Genomic DNA, 22,624 nt, shown 5'->3' on the forward strand with positions numbered 1-22,624 from the left:
AAAGTCCATTTGCCATTTTATTTTCCATGCTTAACTGATCTGATTCTGCCATATTTAAACAATAATAGCAATCAATCCTCTCATTTGTGATTGCACTTTTTCATCCTCATGCTCCAACTCAGCCAAAATTAAACACCTTTGCTATCTTATTTGATTTGCATTTTCACTGACAATGAGGTATATCTGTAAACCAAACACTATGGTAGGGAAGTTTTGGTGTTTTGGAGGAAATTATGAAGTTTGGTGTTGAAAATCTCTAGATCATAGAACCAATCGTTGATAAATTCTAGTGCTTGCCAACCAGGTTGAGTACACTTCACTCAAAACTGAGATTCCAAAGTGATCCATGACCAGTTGAGAGAATTTGTAGCTTATTTTGGACATTACCAACATGAATGAAGTTGTCATTGTGAACTTTGCATTGTGAAATTTCACCAAAAAGTGATTGCTTAAATCACTAAAGATCAGAAAGCTCAATTATTCTATCCCCTGCCCAAGTGAAGTTCGGCGGGGGATATAGAAACGGGTTCCATCCGTCCGTCCGGTCACGTTTCTGTTTCCGGGCTATATCTTTAAATCTACTGAAGACATCTTCAGGAAACTTTGTATACATATCAAGCAACATGTGACCTGGTACCTTTTGCTATTGTGGATTTTTTTTAAAGTACTTTTCAAGTATTTTGACTTTGTTTCGAAGAGCAATGTTCGTTTCCAGAGCATGTATCCCAAACTTTTCATGATATGGATTTGAAACTTGGTATACATGTTAACAAGGTGATGTAGATGTGCCTTTTCATACTAAGAAATTTGAGAAATTTTCATTTTTCTTGTTTCCATGGAAACAATTTCAGACTTAGTCTCTCAGGTTAGTCTTAGGAGTAGGTTTTGTTTCCGGAGCAGAACTTGAAAACTATGAGTGGTATGGTCTTGAAAGTTGGTAGATGTGTTGATTAAGTAATGTATATGTGCCTTTTGATACTAAGAAATGTGAGAAATTGTCATTTTTAGCTCACCTGGACCAAAGGTCCGGTGGGTTTATGCCATGGGCTGCTGAGGTCAGTGTAAAGAGGTAGGGTTGGTTTCCTGCAGCACAACTTGAAAAATGTGACAAATAATATCTGGAAACTTGGTATATACAGTAGTTGGTATATAGGGTGGGGGATATAGATGATTCTATCATCTTGTTAATCAGTCCTTCATTGCTCAGTCATTGTCCATAAGATTTCTTATGCCATAAGACCTGTTTTTTTTTTTTTATATCTTCTTAGAAGTATCATGGCGTGGAGTGTCCTGTGTTTGTGTTGTTGCCTTTCCTTGGCATTAATTTACACCAGTGTCCAAGGACATCCAAAACAACATTCTGACTCTGATGACCATGAAAGCCACATAAAAGCACTGAACGAGGCGAACAATGAGTTTGCTTTCCGCCTGTACAAAAGCATTGCGTCTGGTGCTCAGTCCCAGAATGTGTTCTTCTCGCCACTGAGTGTGTCCACCGCATTGGCTGCGCTGTCTTTAGGAGCAGGCGGTGAGACTCATCAACAGCTTCTCAGTGGCCTCGGATTCGACACTTCTGCCTTCACCAGTGAGCAGATTCATCAAGCCTTCCTCAATCTCCTCCTAAACTTCAATCAGAGGACAGGGATAGATCTGAACATTGGAACTGCTGTCTATGTCAATGATACCTTTAAACCTCATCCAGAATTTCTGGAGAACCTTAAGCGGTTCTATCTTTCCGATGGCTTCTCTGTTGATTTCACAAATACCACAGAGACCACAAATGAAATCAACAAATACGTAAGTGAAAAGACGCATGGCAAAATCAGCAATTTTATTGAAAACCTGGATCCAGAGACCATCATGTATCTGCTCAGCTATGTATATTTTAAAGGTAAGCTCATTTAGTTATGTCATGGTATTTTCATGGACATTACTTGTGTTTTGAATAACCATTGAACTTTTGTGGTCTTGGACGCCCTGTTCCCAACCAAGAAGAAAAGAAAACAAATATTCAACAAGAAGCCAGGCAAGCCCTGTGACTTTACTAATGTCAGAGCACTCAGAGATTCAGAAGAAGTGAGAAATATCTACTCCGAAAACCTTGATGAAATTCTAAAGCAACATCTACCACCTGAAGATATTGATGCCTTGGAGGAAAGTGTTGTGAACTCCATCCGTACTGCATCAGAAGCAACGATCCCAAAATTTAAAAATAAGGCAGAAAATAAGCCCTGGGCAAATGAAGCTTTTCTTGAACTTCTTGAAAAAAGAAGAAAGTCATCTAATACCACTGAAAGAAAAGAGCTTTCCACTCAAGTAAGGAAACTCCAAATGAAACTGAAAAATGCCTATTTTAGGGATAAAGCAGGCAGTGTTAACTATACAAGTGAACAGAGGAACACTGAAGAAGAATTCAGACTAGCTAAAAATTATAAAGCACTTCAACAGTCAAAACAGCAGCTGATCCAACCCCAACAGCTTGAGGAACACTTTACCCATCACTTGGGTAAGAGAGATTTCAAAATGCAACCAGAACTATCTCATCCTGAGGAATACCAGCATATGTTGCCTCCAGAAGACCTAAATTCAATTGATGAAAAGGCACCAGAAGCTGCTGAGGTAAAGAAATGCCTTTCAATGTTTAAAAATGGCAAATGCCAAAGGACTGATGGAATCACTGGTGAACACCTAAAATACTCTAATTCCCAGAAGCTTTTAGTATATTTGGTTATACTGCTGGGCATGACTTGGAATCATGCAAGAGTTCCCTCCCTGTACATGGTTGTTATCTTCCATAACATAAAGTTATTCTTTCCATAAGAAAGGATTGAGACTCCTGGCAGAGAATTATCGCGGCCTATCCATCATTGCCACTCTGTCTAAGCACGTTTCTATGGTCATTGTGGAAAGAATAAGAACAGTCTATGAAGCCATCATAATACCAACACAGTTTGGATTTAGAAAAAATAGATCTACATGTGCGGCACGGTGGTGTAGTGGTTAGCGCTGTCGCCTCACAGCAAGAAGGTACGGGTTCGAGCCCCATGGCCGGCGAGGGCCTTTCTGTGTGGAGTTTGCATGTTCTCCCCGTGTCCGCGTGGGTTTCCTCCGGGTGCTCCGGTTTCCCCCACAGTCCAAAGACATGCAGGTTAGGTTAACTGGTGACTCTAAATTGACCGTAGGTGTGAATGTGAGTGTGAATGGTTGTCTGTGTCTATGTGTCAGCCCTGTGATGACCTGGCGACTTGTCCAGGGTGTACCCCGCCTTTCGCCTGTAGTCAGCTGGGATAGGCTCCAGCTTGCCTGCGACCCTGTAGAACAGGATAAAGCGGCTAGAGATAATGAGATGAGATCTACATGTGATGCCATTTTCATTGTCAGACACATACTAGAACAAGAACAAAAACCACTTTTCGCATGCTTTATAGATCTCAAAGCTGCCTATGATTGGGTTCCTCGCGAAGCTTTGTTTAGAGTACTTGAAATTCGCCTAAGGTGTTGCAAAATTATATCAATCCTAAAAGCCTTATACAGTGGTGCTTGAAAGTTTGTGAACCCTTTAGAATTTTCTATATTTCTGCATAAATATGACCTAAAACATCATCAGATTTTCCACACAAGTCCTAAAAGTAGATAAAGAGAACCCAGTTAAACAAATGGGACAAAAATATTATACTTGGTCATTTATTTATCAAGGAAAATGATCCAATATTACATATCTGTGAGTGGCAAAAGTATGTGAACCTCTAGGATTAGCAGTTAATTTGAAGGTGAAATTAGAGTCAGGTGTTTTCAATCAATGGCATGACAATCAGGTGTGAGTGGGCACCCTGTTTTATTTAAAGAACAGAGATCTATCAAAGTCTGATCTTCACAACACACGTTTGTGGAAGTGTATCATGGCATGAACAAAGGAGATTTCTGAGGACCTCAGAAAAAACATTGATGATGCTCATCAGGCTGGAAAAGGTTACAAAACCATCTCTAAAGAGTTTGGACTCCACCAATAAACAGTCAGACAGATTGTGTACAAATGAAGGAAATTCAGGACCATTGTTACACTCCCCAGGAGTGGTCAACCAACAAAGATCACTCCAAGAGCAAGGCGTGTAATAGTCGGCAAGGTCACAAAGGACGCCAGGGTAACTTCTAAGCAACTGAAGGCCTCTCTCAAATTGGTTAAGGTTAATGTTCATGAGTCTACCATCAGGAGAACACTGAACAAAAATGGTGTGCATGGCAGGGTTGCAAGGATAAAGCCACTGCTCTCCAAAAAGAACATTGCTGATCATCTGCAGTTTGCTAAAGATCACGTGGACAAGCCAGAAGGCTATTGGAAAAATCTTTTGTGGACGGATGAGACCAAAATACAACTCTTTGGTTTAAATGAGAAGCGTTATGTTTGGAGAAAGGAAACCACTGCATTCCAGCATAAGAACCTTATCCCATCTGTGAAACATGGTGGAGGTAGTATCATGGTTTGAGTCTGTTTTGCTGCATCTGGGCCAGGACGGTTTGCCATCATTGATGGAACAATGAATTCTGAATTATACCAGCAAATTCTAAAGGAAAATGTCAGGACATCTGTCCGTGAACTGAATCTCAAGAGAAGGTGGGTCATGCAGCAAGACAATGACCCTAAGCACACAAGTTGTTCTACCAGAGAATGGTTAAAGAAGAATAAAGTGAATGTTTTGGAATGGCCAAGTCAAAGTCCTGACCTTAATTCAATTGAAATGCTGTGCAAGGACCTGAAGCGAGCAGTTCATGTAAGGAAACCCACCAACATCCCAGAGTTGAAGCTGTTCTGTACGGAGGAATGCACTAAAATTCCTCCAAGCCGGTGTGCAGGACTGATCAACAGTTACCGCAAACGTTTAGTTGCAGTTATTGCTGCACAAGGGGGTCACACCAGATACTGAAAGCAAAGGTTCACATACTTTTGCCACTCACAGATATGTAATATTGGATCACTTTCCTCAATAAATAAATGACCAAGTATAATATTTTTGTCTGAGTTATTTAACTGGGTTCTCTTTATCTACTTTTAGGACTTGTGTGAAAATCTGATGATGTTTTAGGTTATATTTATGCAGAAATGTAGAAAATTCTAAAGGGTTCACAAACTTTCAAGCACCACTGTATACAGCACGGGCGATTGCTCTAAGACAACGAGGGAGGCTCAGCCTCCTCTAAAAATGCCCTTATAACTTTAATGTGTGTGTGAGTTTTTCCCCCTCGTGACAGCGCGATGCAGCGCAGACTCAGTGCACTTCAATGGTATTGGGAGCTCTGCGCTTTTCAATCTCAAAATGCAAGACGATTATTGGACAAATACTGCGAAAAAACCCGCCCACGGAGTCTCACGGACTCCCAGCCTCAGTGGACTTCAACGGCATTTGGGAGCTCTGCGCTTTTCAATCTCAAAATGCAAGACGGTTATTGGACAAATACTGCGAAAATGCCCACCCACGGACTCCGAGCCTCACATGGGAGGGACATGGCAAAGCTTTCCACGAGGAGACTGGTGATTGGTGAAAGCGGCCGGATATTTTCTTTGATTGACAGCTCGTTTCAACTATAGACAGGCAGCGGTGAATTTCAGTTCAGTCGCATGCGGAATCGGAAGTGCTGTGGTGTATTGTAAGAGATCAGCTTACATTTCGATTTCATTCATTACATATGGTTTCTACCAGCTTTTTTAGTTTGTATATATTTTCATTGTAAATAAAGTGTAAATATAGTGTTGTCAAGTTTGCTATCTTAGTTCCAGAAATTTCGTTTATTTGAGTGACTGAACTTGAACTTGAGGGGGCTAGTCAGCTAGCAAGAAAGCTGCGCACGGATGCCAAGCATTGCTGATTTAATTTTGGCGAAGCCATTTGCCAGTCTTCCTTTCGAGGGAAAAATTAAAATTAAAGAGCAGGGTAGACCAACGCCTCAAATTGACTTGGTGAAAAAGGTAGGGAATAATACTTGTTCCTTTCAGCTCTCCTGGTACGAGAAAGTGAATTGGCTAACAGCAAGTGACCCACATCAACAACAGTAAATAGGCTACTTTAGTAATATGTCATGGATGGACCAAAAATATAGAATCTATTTAAAATGTTTATGCTGAGTATATTATATTGGAATATATGTTTTTCTGGATATGAATTAAACACAGCTACAATTTGGAAAACATTTTTAAACAAAAACACAGCCGAGAACATTTCACACTACAGACCTGGATTAAAAGTGAAGGGTTATCAAAATTGTCAATAAAACATTTCTCAGTCAAAATAAGTAAAATATAGGGAAAGTGTCATTGAATGAAATGTGTGGCACCCAGCTCTACTGCTGAGGTTCCTGACAAAGAGCTGCTTTCAATAATGATCAATTTTTAAACAACATGCCACAATTTTAAAATATAAAATGTTAAAATATACCCCCCCCCAACACCACCATCATGTATATTGGACAGTAGGCTAATGGGCCAAAAGAACCTGTTATTTCACAGTTTGTGACACTGCCAACAATCAGCCAGATCAGAGGCAAGAGTATGGGCAAAATTGATGTGTTTTTTCTTTTAAAATCTGGAAATGTCGTAACCGACCAGCCTCCCCTGTTTGAAAGACTACCAGCCACTACTGGTATACAGGTACTAAAGCCTGCATTAAGAACACAGGGAACTTCTTCGATACATTTGTCGGATGTAGACAAGGGGCACTTGAAAGCCCTAGCCTGTTTAACATCTATATGGACTTTGTGATGCATTGCGCCAAGCATGCGATCTCTAAAAAGTTTCCGGAGTCTGGAGCAAAAATAGATTATGTTATACCAAACAAGGCGTCTCCACGTGATCTACATACTGGAAAGGCATACGGCACGATCAGAGTTACAGAACTTCTATATGCTGATGTTGTTGTTTTCTCCAAAAGCATAAGTGAGCTTCAAGAAATACTTGAGATCTATGATAATACTTTCAAGTGATACGGCCTATGTATGTCATACAAAAACACTGAGACCATGGCTTTTAATGTCAGTGAGAGTTTGAAAGACCAGAAGAGCCTTATTATGGTAGATGGGATTCCACTGAAAAACGTAAGGCAATTTCGCTATCTTGGACACATGATACCAGCAATTCTTCGGCCTTTGAAAAATGGAATGAACTGAAACAATTTCTGACGGACCGCGAGATATATCTTTCTACACATATGAAGATCTTAAATGTGTGCGTACGGAGCAGATTACTATATGGTGTCCAAGCATGGCAACTCTCATCAGCAGAGGCCAAGAGACTGGACGTTATTTGGAACAGTTTTCTTAGGAAAATGGTTGCTGGTGGGTTTGCCAGGAAGAACATTGATCCTACTATAGGAGAAGTGGACTGGGCCTTTAAAATCTCTAACTTCCGTCTCCATGAGATGACCCAGAGCCAACGAATTGAAGAATTTTGCCATATTCACCATCTCCACTATATTGGTCATCTATGTCGAATGGACAATACTTCCCTCCTTAAACAGGTCCTATTCGATAAAAGGCGAAATTGGGGTAAAATGGAGAAAATATGGAACGTTGAAAAAAGACAGTTGATAAAAACATGCATGGACAAAAAGGGCATCATGCAACTTATACAAATATAACCATCTTATTAAGTTGCAAGCCCCATGACCGTCCACGTGTCAAGTGGGAAAATCTGATGATGATGATGATGATGAATTGGATGTGGGCACAACTCTATTCAAGACTTATAAGTTCTTTAAAATTCCAGCAATTATAAATAATCAAGGAGAAAAAACAAGAGACTTGTCCACTAAGCGTAGACGTCGATGGCTGTCCAACATAAACCGGGCTGATCTAAGCGATGAGAAAGCAAAAACCACACGAGTCTGCAGTGAACATTTTATCAATGGTAAGTGCTACGAAGTAGTTATTAATGAAAGATTGCAATATATAAGAAATATTGGATCTGTTTAATAGCCGGGTCGTGCAGAAACTCGCCACTGTCAAACGTGACAAAGCTGTGATCATCGAGTGTGTGATCCGACAATCAAAGGCTTCTACTATTATTTCATTTTCAAAAGAGCTGTATATAATTTTTGATGACGCTGCTTTTATTTTACTTTTTCTTTCTATTAGGGAAACCAGCTGATCACTACAATTTTACGGATCCAGAATGGGCTCCAGCACAAAATATGTGCCACAACAAAATCAATGATGGTACTAAAGCGGTAGCTCAAAATGCAAAGCTTACAGAGCGCAGAAAGAAACACAAAATTATTGAAGAATCTTCCCAAACGATCACAGAGTCAATCGAACAAGATTCATGTCAATCCACTTCCTCAAATACTGCGGCCTCCTCGCCCGTTGAGTGCTCTTTTATAATTAAACATGTTGTATAGTGTGTTAGATACCGATCTTTTTGAAGCAGTCAATATGATTGTTTATAAAATAGATTTGAGAAATGACTACAAGCTTCTAAATATAACTCCTCTTTACCTTCCAGTCTGTACCCAACACTGTGTGTATATATGTACAGTACACTACCGTTCAAAAGTTTGGGGTCACTTTGAAATGTCCTTATTTTTGAAAGAAAAGCACTGTTCTTTTCAATGAAGATCACTTTAAACTAATCAGAAATCCACTCTATACATTGCTAATGTGGTAAATGACTATTCTAGCTGCAAATGTCTGGTTTTTGGTGCAATATCTCCATAGGTGTATAGAGGCCCATTTCCAGCAACTATCACTCCAGTGTTCTAATGGTACAATGTGTTTGCTCATTGCCTCAGAAGGCTAATGGATGATTAGAAAACCCTTGTACAATCATGTTAGCACAGCTGAAAACAGTTGAGCTCTTTAGAGAAGCTATAAAACTGACCTTCCTTTGAGCAGATTGAGTTTCTGGAGCATCACATTTGTGGGGTCGATTAAATGCTCAAAATGGCCAGAAAAATGTCTTGACTATATTTTCTATTCATTTTACAACTTATGGTGGTAAATAAAAGTGTGACTTTTCATGGAAAACACAAAATTGTCTGGGTGACCCCAAACTTTTGAACGGTAGTGTATATTGTATATCCTCCAACAGTTTTGGTCATGTGGTTGCAAACGAAGAATGAGGGCTGGATGGATGAACAGGAAGAAGTGACACCAAGTTTACCAGAAGCACCTTTAACAGGAAAGTACAAATCAATGTGAGTTAGCGAGCCAGCTTGCTGACATGCTATAAATTGAGTGGAGCTTCTCATTCTCATCTCATCTCATTATCTGTAGCCGCTTTATCCTGTTCTACAGGGTTGCAGGCAAGCTGGAGCCTATCCCAGCTGACTACGGGCGAAAGGCGGGGTACACCCTGGACAAGTCGCCAGGTCATCACAGGGCTGACACATAGACACAGACAACCATTCACACTCACATTCACACCTACGGTCAATTTAGAGTCACCAGTTAACCTAACCTGCATGTCTTTGGACTGTGGGGGAAACCGGAGCACCCGGAGGAAACCCACGCGGACACGGGGAGAACATGCAAACTCCGCACAGAAAGGCCCTCGCCGGGCACGGGGCTCGAACCCAGGACCTTCTTGCTGTGAGGCGACAGTGCTAACCACTACACCACCGTGCCACCCTGAGTGGAGCTTCTTCGGGATAATTTCTTTGCCAAGTGAAAATATGCAGAACATTTGGCTACATGTCACCTACTCAGTATTAATTTCCTGTTCATAGAACTGTTGTATAAAAGCAAGATCTCACTTGCAATTTTGTGGTTATACAGAGTGCGATATTGCACTCTGATTAGCCTGTGGTGAAACACAGCCATTCTGACATTCAGTATGTCATGTAATATCGCTTATATCAGCACATCATGGAGTGCTTTCTTCCTTACATAACGCATAATAAATCTATCGTGGCCATGATTAATCAAAGTTGAGGGCCTTTATTGCTGGTGAATGTTGAACTTTGGTGGTGGAGAAGAGGGTGCCCTCTGTTCAGCAAACATCCTGTGAACAGGGATTAAAAATGTTCTTGAAGAAAAAAAAAAGCACTGATCTAAAAGTCTAAAATGCAATCTCATACTTTATAATAAATCTGTATATGTCCTGTACATTAAAGACAAAATTACAAAATGTTCATTTTTGGAGAACAGACCAGGACCTTCGTCCTCAGCAGGTCATGTTTGTAGTTTGTTCCATTTGTCCAGCAGATGGCAGTGAGTTTATACTTTTTTGTAATCATTACATCAGTTTATTATATATTATATTAAAGGGGTACCAAATATAATATATACAGTTGCTGATGTGACAAAGTAACGTATTCTTAAGTATTCTATCAAATTTATATACTAGAAAACAACGAAATATCTTGGTAATTGTAAATATAATAGTCGGTACGCTAAACGGCACAAGAGTCGCCATTTTTAAAAGACCGTGACGTCAGCCCTACCCACTGCACTAGGAGAGAAGCGTGTAATCATGGCGTCGGGCGCATCAAGTGAAAGCGACAGCTCTGTCGAATCATACGAAGAGATCCCGCAAGACACACTGCAAGCAGGCTATGGCTTAGAAGGGTACCAGTTTGAACCTAGGAGAGGTACTCTCGACTCCGGTGATGACGAAAGAAGAGAAGAAAGCTCGAACTCGCTTGGTGTTTTTCAGCGGAAACGAGTGAAAAGACACGTCTGGAGGATCGTTATGCTTTCCATCGGTCCTGTTATTACACCCGAAAGCAACACACTGTGGCATTGTGTAGCCGATCACTTACAATTCATCCTACTTTCCGATTCACACGTGCTATTCCCAACCTCAGTGAGCCAACACAACTGGGCACATACATACGTCATGAGTGTTACGCAGAGAAAATGAACGTGCATTCTGATTGGATAAAATTAATATCATGGCGGGCTGTTCAAACTGCGGAAATAGTTTGCTCGAGCTACTTTCAAAACACTATAACTTTCCAACCTTAGAACAAAAAACTTTTGTAAGTCTTGAATAAGGTTCGTTAATGTGTGTTTTATTGTTATATTTACTCTATATATTGCCCTCTGTTCCCCTTTAAGCTTCAGTAGTGAAAGTCTTTCAATATATCGATCTCATAAATTATAGATAGAAATGACAATTAATTCCTGGCAAAAATGGCTGTATTGTTTTGCACTAAAAGATGCATTTCTTGCTGTCAGGTTAGTAAAAGCAGGCCATTATTTTAGCCACATCACAAATCTCATCACCATCCATCCATTATCTGTAACCGCTTATCCTGTGCAGGGCCGCAGGCAAGCTGGAGCCTATCCCAGCTGACTACGGGCGAAAGGCGGGGTACACCCTGGACAAGTCGCCAGGTCATCACAGGGCTGACACATAGACACAGACAACCATTCACACTCACATTCACACCTACGGTCAATTTAGAGTCACCAGTTAACCTAACCTGCATGTCTTTGGACTGTGGGGGAAACCGGAGCACCCGGAGGAAACCCACGCGGACACGGGCAGAACATGCAAACTCAATACTGAAAGGCCCCCATCGGCCACTGGGCTCGAACCCAGAACCTTCTTGCTAACCACTACACCACCATGCCGCCTTATTATTATTATTATTATTATTACTACTAATACTACTAATACTACCTATGTGAATGTTCCAGGCACCATTCATTCAGCTTAAAATACACAAAGTCACAAGAGTTTGATATAAATATTTATTTCTTCCCCTTTATATAATATCCTATCTTTACATGCATCATAAACAATTTCATTAGGTGAAAAAGAGTTCAGTATATTCAAGACTAACATACACAGCGAGATGTGTACGGGAAAGAATTTATGTTACGCAGCTTTTCTTAATGTATATCAGATGCCAGAGGGTAGGCTGTAGTTGTTGGGAAGTGGGTTTTTGTTTGTTTTTTGAGTTATTCTGTATCCTTTACTAAAATGGAAAATCACCGAGAACACTAACAGCTTCTACTGAGATTTCCAGGTGACATGTTTAAAAAGGCTTTTTTTTTTTTTAAAAGAAGGGCGGATCACTTTTCCTTTCTTTATCTGCAAGATTAAAAATGACAGTCAACATACTAAAGCATGAAGCCATTTTGACAGAAATCTGCTCCAAGTCCGTCATGGGGCTTATTTACGAATAGGATAGAAAGGAGATACCAGGAGGTTAATGAAGGTCTTGCTACTGTTGGCAGTTTTCCTGAGAACCAGCAGCAAAGAGCGAATACTTCAACCGAGCACACCACCAAATCTCCAGGCGCAATGCGAGATCTACCGCAGAGATGACAAGGGTTTGTACAAATACAGCGAACTGAGCAGGCAGGCAGGCCTCAAGTCTTCTCTAGACACAGCTGCAGTTATATACAAAAGGGCACATCACAGATCGTAAGGACGAGCAGCGGTCAGCTCACATTCAATGCACAAGTGCCAAATTTCACATTTGCTGTGTCAGTTTTCTCAGATTTGCTTGGACCACAACTCAAATGGTACATTTCAGCAGGGCACGCAAGTACGCTTAGGGTCATGAAGCAATGCTGAAAATGCATACGGACTCCCTTTATCATTCCGCAGCTTCGGCTCATGCATAGTAAGACCAATACAGACTATACAAAGGCTACATTATATCATTTAGGCTTATTCATATGTGCACAATTATGAAAATATTAAAACCACAACTGGAGGCTTAGAAAATACCATCACTGACTCTACTTTGGTAGAAAGGAACATCATGATGTCTATAAATCATATCGTGTGGCTTTTACAGTAAAATACAGTAAATTAAATGTAGTGTGAGTGGACAGCCGGTTGTATTTTACAATCTAGCACTTACTTGAACTCCAATGTTGGGTTTGATATGTTTAAGCATCAAGTAATTTTATGCATGAGTTGCACAGTATTCACAATATTGTACAAATAAAAAGGCAGATCTGATGGCTGAGTAGACCTGATATTGACCTAAGCTCTGGGATCATATGTATGAAGAATCTCCAATCCTGACCACTGATGCAACATTCTGTGCTTCTTCCAAGGAAGGAAGGAAGGCAGCATCAGCCACTTGGAAGAAAGCTCTATCTGCCCTCTTCCGCATACATGAGCTTACAGATACTCATGATTGGCTAGGGAGCGTGAGTGTGCCATCCTTCCCAGAGATCATGGCCAATTTTGCTTTCTGGATGGTTGTGGTATCCTTGGGATTCGAACCTGCACTTCTCATCTCATCTCATTATCTCTAGCCGCTTTATCCTTCTACAGGGTCGCAGGCAAGCTGGAGCCTATCCCAGCTGACTACGGGCGAGAGGCGGGGTACACCCTGGACAAGTCGCCAGGTCATCACAGGGCTGACACATAGACACAGACAACCATTCACACTCACATTCACACCTACGGTCAATTTAGAGTCACCAGTTAACCTAACCTGCATGTCTTTGGACTGTGGGGGAAACCGGAGCACCCAGAGGAAACCCACGCAGACACGGGGAGAACATGCAAACTCCACACAGAAAGGCCCTCGCCGGCCACGGGGCTCGAACCCGGACCTTCTTGCTGTGAGGCGACAGCGCTAACCACTACACCACCGTGCCGCCCCGAACCTGCACTTCAACCTCCCAATTCGATTTGACCTCTTGAGGCTTTTCTGTTGTACTACTCAGGAACCCATCTTTCGTTCTTACTCTGCAGTTGAAACATTTACATTTATGCATTTTGTCCAAAGCAACTCAACCCAACAGTGACTCAAACCTTCTGATCAGCAGCCCAGAGCCCTGACCTTTGAGCCACCATTGTTGAATTTAACCAATTAAACTGAATAATGGGCATTTTTCATATTCATATGATCTTTATACTGGTTAGGGTTGAGGTGGATCTGGATCCTCCTATCCCAGGAACACTGTGTGTAAGGTGAGAATACATCCTGGATGGGATGTCAGTACATCGAGGTCCCAAACACACACACTTTTTTTTTTTTTGGGAGTTGGTTTTTGGGAGAAAACCAGAGGAAACTCACAAAAGAAAACATTTGAAGCTCCATACAGCAATCCAAGCTCAAGATCGAACCAGGCAAAGCAACCTGCTCCACCACCGTGCTGCCTATATGCCTTTTTGCATAACTGAATAAATCTAACTTTGATATGAGCCCAGAGCTGGTGCCAATAAACCTCACCTAGTGCTTGGAGGGTATAAATCATAAACGTGCAAAGTATAAAGCCTTTCTACTAAAGGAAGGCTTCCATTTAAGAATCCTGGGTGAATACGGTACTAAGAACCTTTGTTTTGCCATGTGAGAGACAGACAGAGAGAAAGAAAGAGAGAGAGAGAGAGAGAGAGTTATTGAGATTGAGGATTCCTGTGTAAAACAGGAAATCGACATGCGCTCCATGTTTTACACTGATGCGTGCATATACTGTAAAGGCCATGGTACACTGGGAAGTTCTGCAAGTGGACAATTTCAGCAAGGCTAAGGATGTGTAAAAGATTTAACTATGAGATGAATCATTACCATTGGAAAAAAATAAATACATACATAGATAAATAAATAAATAAATAAAAACAAAGACAGACTGCTTCAAATCGTTGCCAACGTATCGTTCCTCCAATGGTAGAGGAGATGTTCAGTCCATGCAGGAGAGTGTACACATGTGTAAAGGACCATAGCTGTTTCTGTATGTTTAAAGGCAAATCACTTGTTTAGGCAGATATGTTAACTCGCTTCCAGTCTCTACACACACACACAATGTAACCGTCAGTAAATGAACAATGGACGAAGAGGAAGGTTGGAAATGGAAAGCGACTCGGAACACCGGAGCTGCCCTTGTTGACTTGGTGAAGTCGAATCCATGCAGTCTGAATCCTCCTTTAATTTCGCAGCTGCCTTCCTCTTCTTCACGACGTCTTTGCAGATGGGATTCGATCTTGGTGTAAGATTGTGGATGTGTTTTCAACGTGATCGTGCATTGACTGACAGTCCAGGTTCAGTTGTAGCTTTTTTGCAGATCGAGATGAAGATGAAGTGTGGAGTCATCAAAGAGGGGGTTCTTCACCTCCATCTCGCCAGTCTAGAGAGACAGAGATTCAAACATCAGACACCACAAAAAGAACACTGATATATACTGGATATAACACTGTAGGTGGCACATAATACCCTTGATGCTGACCTGCAGGGAAATGCCCTGTGTTAGACCACACTGAGAGATATACACACACACACACACACACACACACACACACAGCGGTCTCAAAAGTAGCCGGTCACCGGCGGCAAATCGCCGGCTATGGCTTGTTATGCCGCCGGCTATTGTCAGTCGAGTCACAAAATTTAATATTAAATATTTCTGACAGCAAAAAAAGTTGTGAACGTAAATTACATCCACTATGTCATGTATGTCCGTTGCCGCGTCAACTGTGTTTACATCCTCGACACGAGTGCAGCCATTACTGCCGCCTGTGTTGCCAGATTGCGCATTTTCCCGCCCAATTTGGGCGGTTTTAAGTGCATTTTGGCGGGTTTTGAACATATTTTGGGCTGTAAAACGTCAGCAGTATCTGGCAACATATTTTTTTACTTAATACAAGAAATTAATGGATGCCAACGTTTTTGCCAAAATGGTATTTTATTTTCCATTGTTTAGGCAGCTTCAGCATCATACTGTGAGATTCTGTTCAAATTGTTTTTTTCTTCTATGAAGCCTGAGCCATTTATTTTATTAGTTTATAATTATTGTTTAATTTAGTCTTCAGGAGAGACTGCCTGCACACAGCACTAGTATTAATAGTTTTTTTTTTTCTTACATGAAAGCTGAGGCATTTATATTATATTTTAAGGTAACTTCATGTTGTGCTGTGAGGTTCTATGCACTTTAACTTTTGAACCAACAGGTGCATTTGGATAAGTAAAGCCTATTTTTCTGCATTTTTGTAGTCCTGGTAATCTTTTATATTGGTAAAGTTGTTTATAGGACCATTTCTCAGTGTCTGTTTTTTTAATCAATAGTTTTTCAGTAATAACTTAATATTTAACATATCACTCAATTTTAAACAACCCCCGCGCCTCCCCCATAGTCTCCAAAATTTCTGTGGGAAACACTGGCGTGCGTAACAACGCTAATCAAGCTTAAGCTAGACAACCCGCCTCAAATACCCGTCCTGGGTAAATGTTATCCCAATTTTAGATGGCCTGTTCCAAACCATCCCGCCCCATGAAAAATTCATACTTGCATCCATCCATCCATCCATCCATCCATCCATCCATCCATCCATCCATCCATCTATCTATCTATCTATCTATCTATCTATCTATCTATCTATCTCCCTGCACGCTTTGCGTGCATTATGTCTGCCGCTGGCAGACATTTTACCATTTTGCACCCTGCTGTAAATTATTTGTACCCTGCTATTCTCCCAAACTTTGAAGCCCCTGCACACACACACACACACACACACACACACACACACACACACACACACACACACACACACACACACACACACACACACACACAACAGCTGCTTACTACCTCATCTTAACAGCTGCTAGTTTGTTTATACTGCTTATTTCATGTTTCATGTTTACCTGCTATACCTCAAGTGCCCTTGACTGTTTGGTTATTTGAACCAATTTGTGTGTGTGTGTGTGTGTGTGTGTGTGTGTGTGTGTGTGTGTGTGTGTGTGTGTGTGTGTGTATGTATGTATATATATGAGTGTTTAGTCTACGTCTAGTTCATATCTAGAGTGTTTATACTGTTTATATTGTCTGAGTGTTTAGTCTGTGTGTAGTTCTTATTTAGTGTTTACACTGTTTATATTGTCTGAGTGTTTAGTCTATGTCTTGTTCTTATCTAGTGTTTATACTGTTTATTTATTTATACTGTTTATATTGTTTGTCTGAGTGTTTAGTCTATGTCTAGTTCCTATCTAGAGTGTTTATACGGTTTATATTGTTTGTTTTTTTCAATTATTCTATTTTTATTTATTGCATTGCCTGTTTGCACCGTGGGTCAGAGAGGACTGATATTTCATCTGTACTGTATGTCGAGCATGTATAGCATATTTGACAATAAAGTTGACTTGACTTGACTTACTGGGGCAAGTCCAGGGCATTCGTACACAGTGAAGTCTCCGTCCTCATTCTCCTCATCTGAGGTAGCTGTTGAGTCAGGGATCTTGGGTTCATCTCTTTGTCTGAATACAAAGAACAACAGTTGTAACCATCATCATCATCAGCAGCAGCAGCAGCAGCATATTAAGACAACAGAACCCCTCTGTGTATGTGTGCGAATTATGACGTACGAGTTATTTTCTGTTTATACGACAGCACAGTTTAATTCTCAAATCCGATTAGCCAGAAAGCGTGCATTATTTTTTATATAACCTCACAGCTCGGACAGCACTTCCAGCTATAACATATTTGACAGGTTTATGCGCACAATATATCTCATGTATCAGTGCTTTTTAGTATAGAAAGTCTTCAGGACAAACAAGATTACGATTTCCAGTTTCCCGGTAACTACCACCTCCACGGACTAACACCTTGTTGTGGTGGAGGGCCTTATGTGTCTTGATGATCCTGAGAACGATGCTGGCGGGAGCTATCACTCCTGGTAGGGCCACTAAGCTAGACAGGTTGAAGGGAAGAGGCCACACAAAGAGTCGTCCAATTTTACCCCAGTTACTCCGTGACAGCGTTGTAGTCGAGTCACTAAACCTCGAGTCTGAGTCCAGTCTCAAGTCCCCAGTGTTCAAGTCCGAGTCAAGTCCAAATCATTAAAGAAAATTTCGAGTCAAGTCCAAGACACAAGACTCCAACCTCACCATTTGACGGTGGCTGTTTTAGCCCCATTAACATTAGTTTGTTCCTGAACATGACGTATGAACAGGTGAATGTGCTTCTCTTTGTCAGGGAGTGTGAAGTATTCTGTCAGAGATGGTTGGGAGACGGATGTAAGTGCAGAAGGTGTGTTTATTAATACAAGTGAAGACAGTAAACAATCCAGAACAGCAGGCAAAATCGTAAAACAGTGAAACAGGCAATGGAGCACTTGCATGTGACGTCACAGCCGATCCAGATTGTGACAGACGCCATCTTGTCGGTCAAACGCCATATTCCGCCTTGTACTTCTGGTTCTACTTCTGCTTTTACTTCTACCTTTTCTTCTGGAAAACCCTACTATATACAATTCTACTATAACGGCTGCGGCTACAAGCTCTCCCTACCTGTGCACGTTTTTTTATGTTTTTTGTGTGTATTTTTGCGTGTTGTTCGTCTGTACCGGACTTCAATATCCACTACAACCATATGGACTTACTGGACATTGGTTTCCAGCAGAAAATGACGGTTTGTAGCGATTTCCATCGCATGCACAACATTCCGGACGAGAAAAAAAAAAAACAAACATTCCGGACAAGATAGCGAGACCAGCGGGGTCTCCGTGGATTGTTATCAGAAGCAAAGCGAAGGAGGCGGTGCCGGGAGCGGAAGCAAAAGCGAGGCTGCAGAGCCGGCCTGTTGACTAAGCTCAGAAAACAGCCACTCAAATCTCCACTGCCAAGCCTCTACCTCTCCAACGCCAGATCCATGTAAACAAGATGGACAATTTGGAATTACAGCTGGAATTACCTTATTCTATTCTATAATCGGCTGGTCAGTGCTATACTCAATACTTAAGTGACTTACCCATCCAATGAGGATTCTTGTTTACAAGATGCCACATCTGAGTCGCTGACAAATCCTGAATTTCTGTAGAGATAACTGTCCAGAGATTTATAGGCACGCAGTGCTTCACCGCTGAACAGCGAGGGAAAGTTAATGAGGTAATTATACACGTCCGGGTATTCCGCTGACAGTTCAAAATCCGGTCGTGAAAACTCCGTCCGGTAAGCCATAAGGGTCACTAATCTGTAGATCGTTTATTTTAGACATATATCTAGTTATCTGTTCATTAGAAAAATGAGCCGTGTAGTCCGTCGGTTGAAATTGATCCATTCTGTACACACAAACAGGCTATCGTAGATTCGGCAGATTCAAAGATGAGAAACAGGAAATCAGGGATCAGGAAACCAAACAAGGAAATAAGGCTCGGTAATATGTCAGCAACGCAACTCAATACTTCGCAAAGTAAGTGCGTTTTCACAGTTTTTATATCGGCATGCTGATTGCGCCTTAATCCTGTGCAGATGCAAGTCATTTACAAGCAGACTGTCCAAGCTGTCCGGAGCATGCCCGAGAGTCTATCTGATGCATGCGCCAAGGCGCACAGATGTGACACTCTTGCACAAAATTAGTACAAAAATTAATGTAGATATAAATATCTTATGCCAAATTATTATGGCATGTTACAAAAAATAAAGAAAAAATCAGAGTCCTCGTCTCCAATTTATGAGTCCGAATTCAGCTAATGCACGAGTCCAAATCCAAGTCAAGTCACGAGTCCTTAAAATTAGGGCACGAGTCGGACTCGAGTCCAAGTCCTGGACTCGAGTACTACAAGCCTGCCCCATGGTCTAGAAATACCGGGTTGGCATCCGGCGGGGGATAACTGTGTCTCATGGGGAGGAAGGGCATTTTAATCTTGGTTGACAATCTTCCTAGAGATGGTGTCTCAAAAAAAAAAAAAACTTTGGTTCCCCAAATGTTCCAGTGGCATGGCATTGGGAATGGTCCAACTGCCACTGTGGAGGAGACTCCACAGGGACCACTTAGCCTTATGAGAAGGGTTACCAACAGCTCCAGGGTTCAAGCCCCTAACTTATCCATACTAACTTCAAGAGAAAGAAAATGAGCTCCTGTTGAAGGAATGACTGATTACCATTCTTATAAGGTGATCTTGCGGACATTCCGTAATATTAATTCTAACTGTAAATCATTAAAAAGAGCAGCTTGTTGTTCATTAATCAATTGAAAAGTGTAATATCTGGAAAAATGACTGTAGTATAAGTGAAATAACACACTTTTGACCAAAAATGTATATGCTCTATGGGGGTAATGGCTATCCATACTGCATCACACCACCTCGGCATGTACCATTTCCATATAACAGCATGACCCAAAGTGTGTTATATTTCACGTATTTATTCATTCATGGGGACAGTGAAGGATTTATCAAGCACAGGATAGAATAGAAGTAGTTAAAATACCATTTAGGATATGATTAGATGAATATGAATTAGAAATGAAATATGAGGTAGTGCAGCTGGGCTGGTGATGTAGATCTACTCACTTAAGTGACAACATCTGCTGTTTCTGATGTTGATAATGGTACATCTGAGCGCTCTGGGCCAGGTTTTTATCTCCAGACTAAATAGACATGACAGCATGAAAACAACAAATACAGCATTTTTAATTTTGCCAAATGTGTGTGTGTGTGTGTATATATATATATATATATATATATATATATATATATATATATATATATATATATGAGTGATTCCACGCTTATGGGTACTGAAATGGGGACATGAACTTATTCACCTAAAACCATTTCTTTTTTTACCATCAGGTCACAAAACATGTAATCTTTAATGAATGATATGTTAAAAGATAACTTTAATTTTCTGAGACGTAATAAAAACATATTTATATGCCAAAGTCAAGCCTATGAGTTCCAAAATGATGTCTGTTACATTACTTCTGTTACGATTGTCCATCTCGCGTCTGTTACAAATTAATTACAATCTAGCTATATACCATGTTAATCTTATTGAAAGAATGTGTATGTTTATTCTACTACACATGTTTATTAATTATATTTGCTAAAACATCACCTTCCTATGTTTCAAAAAGTAATTCTACATTGTTAAAATTGAGAATATATATGTCCACAACACTTCTGTTACGTTCTGACTTTGGCATATAAATATGTTTTTATTACATCTCAGAAAATTAAAGTTATCTTTTAACATATCATTCATTAAAGATTACATGTTTTGTGACCTGATGGTAAAAAAAAGAAATGGTTTTAAGTGAATTTTTAAAAATAAGTTCATGTCCCTATTTCAGTACCCATAAGCGTGGAATCACTCATATATATATATATATATATATATATATATATATATATATATATATATATACACAACCCCGATTCCAAAAAAGTTGGGAGAAAGTACAAATTGTAAATAAAAACAGAATGCAATAATTTACAAATCTCAAAAACTGATATTGTATTCACAATAGAACATAGACAACATATCAAATGTCGAAAGTGAGACATTTTGAAATTTCATGCCAAATATTGGCTCATTTGAAATTTCATGACAGCAACACATCTCAAAAAAGTTGGGACAGGGGCAATAAGAGGCTGGAAAAGTTAAAAGGTACAAAAAAGGAACAGCTAGAGGACCAAATTGCAACTCATTAGGTCAACTGGCAATAGGTCATTAACATGACTGGGTATAAAAAGAGCATCTTGGAGTGGCAGCGGCTCTCAGAAGTAAAGATGGGAAGAGGATCACCAATCCCCCTAATTCTGCGCCGACAAATAGTGGAGCAACATCAGAAAGGAGTTCGACAGTGTAAAATTGCAAAGAGTTTGAACATATCATCATCTACAGTGCATAATATCATCAAAAGATTCAGAGAATCTGGAAGAATCTCTCTGCGTAAGGGTCAAGGCCGGAAAACCATACTGGGTGCCCGTGATCTTCGGGCCCTTAGACGGCACTGCAGTACATACAGGCATGCTTCTGTATTGGAAATCACAAAATGGGCTCAGGAATATTTCCAGAGAACATTATCTGTGAACACAATTCACCGTGCCATCCGCCGTTGCCAGCTAAAACTCTATAGTTCAAAGAAGAAGCCGTATCTAAACATGATCCAGAAGCGCAGACGTCTTCTCTGGGCCAAGGCTCATTTAAAATGGACTGTGGCAAAGTGGAAAACTGTTCTGTGGTCAGACGAATCAAAATTTGAAGTTCTTTATGGAAATCAGGGACGCCGTGTCATTCGGGCTAAAGAGGAGAAGGACGACCCAAGTTGTTATCAGCGCTCAGTTCAGAAGCCTGCATCTCTGATGGTATGGGGTTGCATTAGTGCGTGTGGCATGGGCAGCTTACACATCTGGAAAGACACCATCAATGCTGAAAGGTATATCCAGGTTCTAGAGCAACATATGCTCCCATCCAGACGACGTCTCTTTCAGGGAAGACCTTGCATTTTCCAACATGACAATGCCAAACCACATACTGCATCAATTACAGCATCATGGCTGCGTAGAAGAAGGGTCCGGGTACTGAACTGGCCAGCCTGCAGTCCAGATCTTTCACCCATAGAAAACATTTGGCGCATCATAAAACGGAAGATACGACAAAAAAGACCTAAGACAGTTGAGCAACTAGAATCCTACATTAGGCAAGAATGGGTTAACGTTCCTATCCCTAAACTTGAGCAACTTGTCTCCTCAGTCCCCAGACGTTTACAGACTGTTGTAAAGAGAAAAGGGGATGTCTCACAGTGGTAAACATGGCCTTGTCCCAACTTTTTTGAGATGTGTTGTTGTCATGAAATTTAAAATCACCTAATTTTTCTCTTTAAATGATACATTTTCTCAGTTTAAACATTTGATACAGTATGTCATCTATGTTCTATTCTGAATAAAATATGGAATTTTGAAACCTCCACATCATTGCATTCCGTTTTTATTTACAATTTGTAC

The 22,624-nt window shown here is 40.6% G+C and overlaps 2 protein-coding genes across 3 annotated transcripts in view; one reads left to right on the top strand and one right to left on the bottom strand.

Moving 5' to 3' along the window:
* Positions 1–1,266: 1,266 nt before the first annotated feature.
* Positions 1,267–1,905, top strand: LOC132872369 (alpha-1-antitrypsin-like). Its single transcript, XM_060907138.1, has one exon. It carries the CDS (start codon positions 1,276–1,278, stop codon positions 1,903–1,905), a length of 630 nt encoding a protein of 209 aa, XP_060763121.1. The 5' UTR covers positions 1,267–1,275.
* Positions 1,906–13,755: 11,850 nt separating this feature from the next.
* Positions 13,756–22,624, bottom strand: part of npdc1b (neural proliferation, differentiation and control, 1b) — a 66,622-nt gene continuing 57,753 nt past the window's right edge. For both annotated transcript variants that reach the window (XM_060906719.1, XM_060906718.1), the window contains exons 7-9: positions 20,186–20,262; positions 17,051–17,150; positions 13,756–15,027 (exon numbers count right to left, since the gene is read on the bottom strand). In XM_060906719.1, the coding sequence (XP_060762702.1) occupies positions 14,944–15,027; positions 17,051–17,150; positions 20,186–20,262 (261 nt within the window). In that variant the 3' untranslated portion in view covers positions 13,756–14,943. The remainder of the gene's footprint in view (positions 15,028–17,050; positions 17,151–20,185; positions 20,263–22,624) is intronic.

Source organism: Neoarius graeffei, chromosome 24, assembly GCF_027579695.1.
Source record: "Neoarius graeffei isolate fNeoGra1 chromosome 24, fNeoGra1.pri, whole genome shotgun sequence".
NCBI lineage: Eukaryota > Metazoa > Chordata > Actinopteri > Siluriformes > Ariidae > Neoarius > Neoarius graeffei.

Excerpts from the sequence above, each read along its gene's own strand:
- LOC132872369 (XM_060907138.1), top strand. The coding sequence starts at position 1,276 with ATGGCGTGGAGTGTCCTGTGTTTGTGTTGTTGCCTTTCCTTGGCATTA.